We start from the raw sequence: 10798 nt of genomic DNA on the forward strand, positions 1-10798 counted from the left end.
CTGTAATGAAATGTTTTTATTTAAACGGGGATAGCAGATCCATTCTATGTGTCATACTTGATCATTTCGCGATATTGCCATATTTTTGCTGAAAAGATTTAGTATAGAACAACGACAATAAAGTTTGCAACTTTTGGTCGCTGATTAAAAAAAAATCCTTGCCTGTACCGGAAGTAGCGTGACGTCACAGGAGGAAGGATTCCTCACAATTCCCCGTTGTTTACAATGGAGCGAGCGAGATTCGGACCGAGAAAGCGACGATTAACCCATTAATTTGAGCGAGGATGAAAGATTTGTGGATGAGGAACGTTAGCGTGAAGGACTGGAGGCAGTGCAGGGTGTATCTTTTTTCGCTCTGACCGTAACTTAGGTACAAGGGCTCATTGGATTCCACACACTCTCCTTTTTCTATTGTGGATCACGGATTTGTATTTTAAACCACCTCGGATACTATATCATCTTGAAAATGAGAGTCGAGAACGCGAAATGGAAATCCACAGTGACTTTTATCTCCAGGACAATACATCGTTGACGCACTTTAGCTACGGAGCTAACGTGATAGCATCGGGCTCAAATACAGATAGAAACAAAATTTAAAAAAAACCCTGACTGGAAGGATAGACAGAAGATCAACAATACTATTAAACCATGAACATGTAAATACACGGTTAATAATTTCCAGCTTGGCGAAGCTTACCAATTGAAGCTAACTACGGGCGTTGTAGCTTTCGACGACACCCCGGCCACTATCAGAGTCGGCAAGAAACATATATTTCCCCAAAGTTACGTACGTGACATGCACATAGCGACACGCACGTACGGGCAAGCGATCAAATGTTTGGAAGCCAAAGCTGTACTCACGGTAGTGCGTCTGCTATCCAGCTCAAACACAACACAACCTCCTGATTGTGTTGCTGTAGTCCGCTGCTAATACACCGATCCCACCTACAACTTTCTTATTTGCAGTCTCCATTGTCCATTAAACAAATTGCAAAAGATTCACCAACACAGATGTCCAGAATACTGTGGAATTGTTCGATAAAAACAGAGGAGTTTGTACGGTGACACATTGGGTACAAATACTTCCGTTGCCGTCGTGACGTCACGCGCATACGTCATATCCAAAGGAGTTTTTCAATCGGAAGTTTAGCGGGAAATTTAAAATTGCACTTTATAAGTTATAAAGTTTATAAGTTGCAATTTTAAGATTTCATCATTGATATATAAACTATCAGACTGCGTGGTCGGTAGTAGTGGCTTTCAGTAGGCCTTTAAAACATGTTTTATATTCTTGTTTCTTCAAAATAGCCACCATTTGCTCTGATTACTTTTTCGCACACTCTTGGCATTCTCTGGATGAGCTTCATTCACCCAAAATTATTTTCACTTCACAGGCGTGCTTGAAGCTCATCAAAAGAATGCCATTCCAAACAAGGTGCAGTTTCCCTTAAGTCCATGGTCCTAATGGACTATATTTGTCTATTTGCATTCAATGTATGCTAGCATGTAGGGTATGCGATACAAATGTGGCTGACGACTAACTTTATATCGTGATGATACATGTTGATGACACATTTGAGCTGTGTCCCACTAATTTCACAGCGACAAGCGAACGAAGGTGTCTGCAATGGGTCCTTGCTAGCGGCTAAAGTCCCTTCACAGACAGAAGCTGCTTCTAAATTACACACCGATACAAGAGGCCATGCTAACCGTTCTGAGTGCTCTGCTTGGTGGGGACCTGCTCAGTCTAGTCCCCACTTATCCCCGTCACGGTCTGTCTCGGTGCTTCGGTGTCCGGATGCTGGGTCTGGGCATCTCCTTTTTTAAATTGTATTTTATTTATTTAAAATATATTTTTTTTTTAATCTCTTTTCAGGAGTACGAGTGTCCATGCGCGTATTTGTTTTAATAATCTCCACCGTTGGGATTCCCCTGGGGGTAAAGTTGGTGGTTCTCCTGGCCTCGTGCTGGGCGACCCTGCTGCGGTTGTCCTGGGTGGGGCAGCGCAGCCTGGGGTTGGGCTTGTGGGGGTCTGGTCGCTGATGTCCCTGGGCCTCTGAGTGCGGGGCGTCTTCACTTCTTTCTGCCCGCATATGATGTGGTCTCTCGCTGGCTGGGGGTCTGGTTGTCTACGGAATGCCGCTGGCCTGCCTGGCTGTGCGGTGGGCCCGATCCTGTGGTGCCCTGTCGCTGGCCCGCCGGCCTGCGTGGGGCCAGTGGTTCCTTGCTGCCTGGGCGCCAAACTTGCTGTTTTGGGTGGGGCTTTTTGGGTGGCTGGGGGCCATGCTTTGGCCCCTGCACATACTGGGAGACAAATATACATACACTATATTGCCAAAAGAATTTGGCCACCTGCCTTGACTCACATATGAACTTAAAGTGCCATCCCATTCCTAACCCATTGGGTTCAATATGATGTGGGTCCACCTTTTGCAGCTATTACAGCTTCAACTCTTCTAGGAAGGCTGTCCACAAGGTTGCGGAGTGTGCACTGGCGTTGGTGGAGAAGGCCTGGCTCTCAGTCTCCGTTCTAATTCATCCCAAAGGTGTTCTATCGGGTTCAGGTCAGGACTCTGTGCAGGCCAGTCAAGTTCATCCACACCAGACTCTGTCATCCATGTCTTTATGAACCTTGCTTTGTGCACTGGTGCACAGTCATGTTGGAAGAGGAATGGGCCCACTCCAAACTTTTCCCACAAGGTTGGGATCATGGAATTGTCCAAAATGTTTTGGTATCCTGGAGCATTCAAAGTTCCTTTCACTGGAACTAAGGGGCCAAGCCCAACTCCTGAAAAATAACCCCACACCATAATTTCTCCTCCACCAAATTTCACGCTCTGCACAATGCAGTCCGAAGTGTAGCGTTCTCCTGGCAACCTCCAAACCCAGACTGGTCCATCAGATTGCCAGATGGAAAAGCGTGATTCATCAGTCTAGAGAAGGCGTCTCCACTGCTCTTGAGTCCAGTGGCGACGTGCTTTACACCACTGCATTCCACACTTTGCATTGGACTTGGTGATGTATGGCTTAGATGCAGCTGCTCGGCCATGGATACCCATTCAATGAAAGTCTCTGCATACTGTACGTGGGCTAATTGGAAGGTCACATGAAGTTTGGAGCTATGTAGCAACTGACTGTGCAGAAAGTCTTTGCACTATGCGCTTCAGCATCCGCTGACCCCTCTCTGTCAGTTTACGTGGCCTACCACTTGGTGGCTGAGTTGCTGTTGTTCCCAAACTATTCCATTTTCTTATAATAAATCCGGCAGGAGCCAGGAAATTTCGTGACTGGATTTGTTGCACAAGTGGCATCCTATGACAGCTCCACGCTGGAAATCACTGAGAGCGGCCCATTCTTTCACAAATATTTGTAGAAACAGTCTCCATGCCTAAGTGCTTGATTTGATACACCTGTGGCCGGGCCACGTGATTAGGACACCCGATTCTGATCGTTTGGATGGGTGGCCAAATAATTTTGGCAATATAGTGTATATTGTTCATACACTCCAGCATACAAATACACACAAGTGTACATAATCACACTCACACAACTAAACACCCACATCCAATAAAACCCAGCACACTACTAAAGCTTCATCTAATTTGACCATAGCAACGTAAAAGATGAATATAGTTCACTCCTTTCTTTTTCCACTTCAGCAAATATATATTCATACACACAAGTGTACACAATCACTCATACAACAAAACACCCACATCACGTAAAACACAGCACCTTGCTGAAGTTTAATCAATTGATACCATAACAATGTAAAAGGTTAATATAGTTTGTGCCTCTTCCTTTTTCCTCACTCTTACTCTTCTTTCTCTTTTCATCCAATTATTCATTAGTGATCATTGATAAGACAATTGTTATTCTATTGGTATCATTATTGTTTCAGTTGTAGTGCAAGAATGTCCATTGTGTTATTACTCTCTTCACTAATTTGTTTTTTGTTTATGACTACTGGTATCATATTTGTATATATTATATTTGCTGATGTAGTTATGTTGTTGTTTTTGTTTTGTTGTTGTCTCTCTCTGCCTTATCCTCCTCTTGTCCCCACAATTTCCCCCTCTCTCTTCTTTCTATTCTTTCCTGCTCCGGTCCAGCTGCGCCAAACATTAAATAAATCTATTTAATCAAATAGAAATAAGCCAACACTTCTCTTTTCTAAAGTAAATCTGTACAGCAGACATCTACATCAACAGTGGCTGGACAGGACAGAGTAAAAAAAAAATTTAACCAAGGGTGGGTGGCTCGATACAAATATCGACAGCAACAATATTAAGTATAATGTATGTACAAACCCCGTTTCCATATGAGTTGGGAAATTGTGTTAGATGTAAATATAAATGGAATACAATGATTTGCAAATCCTTTTCAACCCATATTCAATTGAATGCACTACAAAGACAAGATATTTGATGTTTAAACTCATAAAGTTTTATTTTTTAAAAATAATAATTAACTTAGAATTTCATGGCTGCAACACGTGCCAAAGTAGTTGGGAAAGGGCATGTTCACCACTGTGTTACATGGCCTTTCCTTTTAACAACACTCAGTGAACGTTTGGGAACTGGGGAGACACATTTTTGAAGCTTCTCAGGTGGAATTCTTTCCCATTCTTGCTTGATGTACAGCTTAAGTTGTTCAACAGTCCGGGGGTCTCCCTTGTGCTATTTTAGGCTTTAATGCGCCACACATTTTCAATGGGAGACAGGTCTGGACTACAGGCAGGCTAGTCTAGTACCCGCACTCTTTTACTATGAAGCCACGTTGATGTAACACATGGCTTGGCATTGTCTTGCTGAAATAAGCAGGGGCGTCCATGGTAACGTTGCTTGGATGGCAACATATGTTGCTCCAAAAGCTTTATGTACCTTTCAGCACTAATGGTGCCTTCACAAATGTGTAAGTTACCCATGTCTTGGGCACTAATACACCCCCATACCATCACACATGCTGGCTTTTCAACTTTGTGCCTATAACAATCCGGATGGTTCTTTTCCTCTTTGGTCCGGAGGACACGACGTCCACAGTTTCCAAAAACAATTTGAAATGTGGACTCGTCAGATCACAGAACACTTTTCCACTTTGTATCAGTCCATCTTAGATGAGCTCAGGCCCAGCGAAGCCGACTGCGTTTCTGGGTGTTGTTGATAAACGGTTTTCGCCTTGCATAGGAGAGTTTTAACTTGCACTTACAGATGTAGCGACCAACTGTAGTTACTGACAGTGGGTTTTTGAAGTGTTCCTGAGCCCATGTGGTGATATCCTTTACACGCTGATGTCGCTTGTTGATGCAGTACAGCCTGAGGGATCGAAGGTCACCGGCTTAGCTGCTTGTGTGAAAATGTTTTGCAAATCATTGTATTCCGTTTATATTTACATCTAACACAATTTCCCAACTCATATGGAAACGGGGTTTGTATATATATATGGTGGATACTACAGTGATTACATTATTTTTTACTCTTATTTTTGTTACTGTGTACAAACTATGGAAACGAAAGCAAATAGTAGTTCTTGCATTTATTGTATGCAATAAAATGGAATAAGGGAATCATTTGATTATTTTATTTACACCGCCATCCTATGTTTTGTTTAAATATAATTGTAATCAAAAAAATTATCATTCAATGATTTTGGAAATGTGAAGTATCGGTATCAGCATTGGTATGATCAATATTCCATCGTATAGTTTAGTAACTACTTGGTATTGGATCGATACCCACATTTTTTAGTATTGCCCACAGCTAATGTAAAGTATCAAACAAAAGAATAAGTTCTTATTACATTTTAATGGAATGTAGATATAATTATATTACAACAGAAACAAGCAGGTATTAACAGTAAATTAACAAATACGATCAATGTTTTACCACACACGTCAGCAGCTAAATTAAGTAACCCGTTTTCATATTCTTCTATTATTATTTATAAGCCAGATAATATATTGCGATACATTTTGTTATCACAAGAGGCTGCAATATACAAAACCCAAAACCAGTGAAGTTGACACGTTTAAATGGTAAATAAAAACAGAATACAATGATTTGCAAATCCTTTTCAACTTATATTCAATTGAATAGACTGCAAAGACAATATTTTGCTAATAATCATTAACTTAGAATTTAATGGCAGAAACACATTGCAAAAAAGTTGGCACAGGGGCATTTTTACCACTGTGTTACATGGCCTTTCCTTTTAACAACACTCAGTAAACGTTTGGGAACTGAGGAGACACATTTTTTAAGCTTTTCAGGTGGAATTTCTTGCTTGATGTACAGCTTAAGTTGTTCAACAGTCCGGGGTCGCCGTTGTCGTATTTTACGCTTCATAATGCGCCACACATTTTCAATGGGAGACAGGTCTGGACTACATGCAGGCCAGTCTAGTACCCGCACTCTCCCGACAGCTCGGGCCCAGGGAACCCAGCTGCGTTTCTGGGTGTTGTTGAAAAATGGCTTTGGCTTTGCATAGTAGAGTTTTAACTTGCACTTACAGATGTAGCGACCAACTGTAGTTACTGATAGTGGGTTTCTGAAGTGTTCCTGAGCCCATGTGGTGATATCCTTTACACACTGAAGTCGCTTTTTGATGCAGTACCGCCTGAGGGATCGAAGGTCACGGGCTTAGCTGCTTATGTGCAGTGATTTCTCCAGATTCTCTGAACCCTTTGATGATATTACGGAGCATGGATGGTGAAATCCCTAAATTCCTTGCAGTAGCTGGTTGAGAAATGTTGTTCTTAAACTGTGTGACGATTTGCTCACACATTTGTTGACAAAGTGGTGACCCTCGCCCCATCCTTGTTTGCGAATGACTGAGCATTTCATGGAAGCTACTTTTATACCCAATCATGGCACCCACCTGTTCCCAATTAGCCTGTTCACCTGCGGGATGTTCCAAATAAGTGTTTGATGAGCATTCCTCAACTTTATCAGTATTTATTGCCACTTGTGCCAGCTTTTTTGAAACATGTTGCAGGCATCCAATTCCAAATGAGCTAATATTTGCAAAAAATAACAGTTTTCCAGTTCGAACTTTAAATATCTTGTCTTTGCAGTCCATTCAATTGAATATAAGTTGAAAAGGATTAGCAAATCATTGTATTCTGTTTTTATTTACCATTTAAACAACGTGTCAACTTCACTGGTTTTGGGTTTTGTACATAGTGCTATAGATTTTACAGATTTGGGGATAATGTGGGAAAATGAAGACATTATGTCCAGCTTTCTCTGATCTCCTGTACTTGCTTGTGTTCCAGGAGTAGACCTGGGGGCGTCTGAAACCTCCAACATCAGCAGCTCTTCACTCACATCCCCTGAAGTCACACCGGGACGGCCCAAGGACGACAAAGCCAAGAAGCCAAAAAGCCGAGTGAAGAGCAGCTCTCGGCGCACATTTCTGGACAACAGTTGGTCTGATGATGACGACTCGCTGAAGAGCAAAGAATTGAGCAAGAAAAACCAGGATGGAGAAGCTTTGTCCGACTTGTGGACATGTCCTTTAACCTCGGAGGACGAATTAGAAGACTGTTCTTTAAAAAGCACTTTTCAAGCTGCGGCCCACAAGCCTTCAGGGATGGTCCTCAAGCTGAGGAGGATGCTGAGTCACGGCCGGAAGAGAAAAAAGGCGCGCTACCAAGCCGTCTCCCTTCCGGATCCCGGACAGACCCAAAAGGACCGAGAGCAGCCCCTCATGCGGCAGAGAACAGGAAGCACAGTCGCCTCACGTCCTCCAAGAAAAGCCAAGAAAACATCTCCGCTGAAGATCAAACACAGTCCCTACTTGTCCGCCCCTCGCAGGAAGCCATGGGTACTGCGGACTAAAAGGGCCGTGAGGTTGACCTACCCGGACCTGGTGGGGAAGAAGATACGCCACCTGTACGAGGAGGACGACAAGAGGGAGGTGTGGTACCGAGGGCAGGTGGTGTGTGTGCACGAGGCCCACAGCAACCCCCTGAACACTATCTTTGAGGTGCACTATGACAGCGAGCCTGGATGGAAGTACTACCTGGAGCTGCTCGTGGACTACAAGAAGGGATGGCTCACAGTAGAAGAAGACACATGACCACTATCATCTCTATTATTCTACGCATGGCTTTCATTAGAGCAGGACTTCATTTTTACTACTTGCACTTGCTCTGGCTTGTATGGGAGCCTCTTTGATTGTGTGTGCGTGCCTAATGTTGTGTCCATACAAATATTCTGATGGCTTTAAAACAGCACTGGGATGTGAGATGTGGATGCTTTGTGTGATCTTGTATTGATAGCTTGTGAGAGCACATTTAGTAGAACGCGAGTATAGTACATTTTGTAAAATTATTTTAATAAAGGTTTTGTACTTTTTTTCATGTTTCCTGATGGTGTTAAACGTCAAAAGGAGGTACGGTCCTGGAAGCAAGTTTAGAAACCCTGGCGCAGAGCAGGGATCATCATCATCATCATCATCGGCGGTCACTCCAAGCGAGTTTGACAATCCTCCTGGTAGGGGTGTATCCCTTTATGGAGGATGCCTGTGCGTGACTTTGTTTAACGTGGGGAGACTGGTGCACAGACAGTCACCACACGATTCTTGACAGGTCAGGGTGAGGGTCCAGTGGCATGGAGTCCCAAGACGTATGGGGACCCTTTTCTGCTGCAGCCTTCTTCCGCCATCGCAGCCGTTGTGGTAGTTTTTACATCTACCGTCTTCCGCCTGCTCCACCGTTGAGGTCTTCACCGACGTTCCCTCTAAGGTGCGCCCCTGTGCAATTGCGCACTGCTCAAGCGTCCTCTGCGCACGGCAAATCTATGCCACGCACAAAATCAAATAAAAAAATAAGCGCATAACAATTTTCGACACGACACGGCAGAGAAAACAGTTTTCGTCATCATTGTTCAAATATTGTAACGTCTGTCGAGACGCTTTGAGGACATGAATTCCATCCATCACTTTACTGAGCAAAACTCTTTATTGTCGGCCATAAACACATCACCAAAACATTAGTAAAAAAAATTATATCTAGCAAAAGTGGTCATTTTCTGCAGTACAAACCAGACCAAAAGCAACTTTGTTATATCAACAGCAGCCGCTCGCTCTTTCTCACTTGCGCCAACACATGCACATATGGCACTTAGCCAGTGATGCGTTTAGAGCCACACAAAAAGTCGGACAACTCCAACACCACACATAAAGTGTCATTCCAGGTCGTTACACTATGATTTACCAATCAAATGTGTGCTTATTCTAGTGTCATTTATTAGGAATCTTCATTTATAAATATTAATCATGAAATGCTGTTAGTATATTAAATAAATACTAATAAAAATATATTTTTTACAAACAGGAAGTTGCAGGAATGTACACATGATCCCCTGATTACATCTCATTGTGCAACATGTGAATGTTTTAATGGGAACTAAATGCAATGTCTGAAAGAGGTACAAACTATTTCCAAAGCAGGACCTCCACCCAGACAAACAATACAAGTACACAGTTCATGAAAAACAATATTTGTTGTTATTGTCATTGTAAGTGGGCCTAAACACTTATATTAGAAATGGAAACGACTGCTGTCATTTGATTATAATAATAGGAGAATGTTGTCTGTCTATCTGTGTTGGCCCTGCGATGAGGTGGGGACTTGTCCAGGGTGTACCCCCCCTTCCGCCCGAATGCAGCTGAGATAGGCTCCACCCTTCCGCCCGAATGCAGCTGAGATAGGCTCCAGCACCCCACGCGACCTTGAAAGGGACAAGCGGTAGGAAATGGATGGAGATGTAACTTGTTATTTAGTCAGGTTTGGGACAGGTGTGCTGCTGGTGTAGCCACAGTGTGCACGTCTGATGTTGCTCACATGGGCTCCACTCAATGCTCAGGGACTTTTTGCCTTTGCTCACACACATGAACAATTAGAGGGAACATTGGTCTTCAGCGTATTCCTGGCTAGGGGACAGTCAGGTACTAGGCCTTTGCCAAGGGCCGCCTGGGGTAACAGTAGTAAAGGGGTTAACCTCCTAGTGCCCCAAGACCCCATAGAGGAGCCTCCACTGCCGGATGCACTTTAACGTCAGAGCAGGGATGACCACGCCCCTCACTTCCCGGAGCTCATTTGATTGGTCGCTGCAAAGTCTGTCGTTTGTGCCTTCAGTACTGAAGGAAACACAACTCTACTTTTATTAATTGATTACATTAGGGCTGGGCGATATGGCCTTTTTTTAATATCTCGATATTTTTAGGCCATGTCACGATACACCATATATATGTGGATATTTTGCCTTAGCCTTGAATGAACACTTGATGCATATAATCACAGCAGTATGATGATTCATGTGTCTACATTAAAACATTCTTCTTCAAACTGCATTAATATATGCTACTTTTAAACTTTCAATTTACCAAAACTATTAAGCAGTGGCACAAACATTCATGTCATTTCCAAAACAGAAAGTGCAAGATTGTCAGAGACATTTTAAAACAAGCTATTAGTGCACTTTTGTGCATGATGTCACTAAGATGACTGACAGTCTCAATCCGCTGTGTGGGTTCCAAGGACCACCAAGCACAGACATTCTGCGAGCAGGTGTAGACTTCTTTATTTTTCAATAAGAAAAAGTCTCTTGCGGGTTGCTTTTCAGCTCTGCCGCTTTCACCGCTCGCTCCTCGGTTCGCTTTTCAGCCTTCCGCGTCGTCTGCCTCTCGCTCTCTTCCGCGCTGCGTGTGTTGCTGTTCGCTCTCCAACTCCTTCTGCCCCGTCGTTCTCGGCTGCCGCCCTTTTACACACTGAGGGGGGATTACTCAATCGTGC

General features: G+C 43.4%; 1 protein-coding gene across 2 annotated transcripts in view; it reads left to right on the plus strand.

The window, feature by feature from the left end:
- The window catches only part of lg10h15orf39 (linkage group 10 C15orf39 homolog), a 37475-nt gene extending 29118 nt beyond the window's left edge, over positions 1-8357 (plus strand). The window contains exon 4 of one of the 2 annotated variants that reach the window (XM_062061129.1): positions 7274-7446. In XM_062061129.1, the coding sequence (XP_061917113.1) occupies positions 7274-7295 (22 nt within the window). In that variant the 3' untranslated portion in view covers positions 7296-7446. Of the gene's footprint in view, positions 1-7273 lie in introns of both variants that reach the window. The other variant, XM_062061128.1, reaches the window with a different exon arrangement.
- Positions 8358-10798: the final 2441 nt, after the last annotated feature.

The sequence above is a fragment of the Entelurus aequoreus genome, linkage group LG10 (assembly GCF_033978785.1).
Source record: "Entelurus aequoreus isolate RoL-2023_Sb linkage group LG10, RoL_Eaeq_v1.1, whole genome shotgun sequence".
Lineage (NCBI taxonomy): Eukaryota > Metazoa > Chordata > Actinopteri > Syngnathiformes > Syngnathidae > Entelurus > Entelurus aequoreus.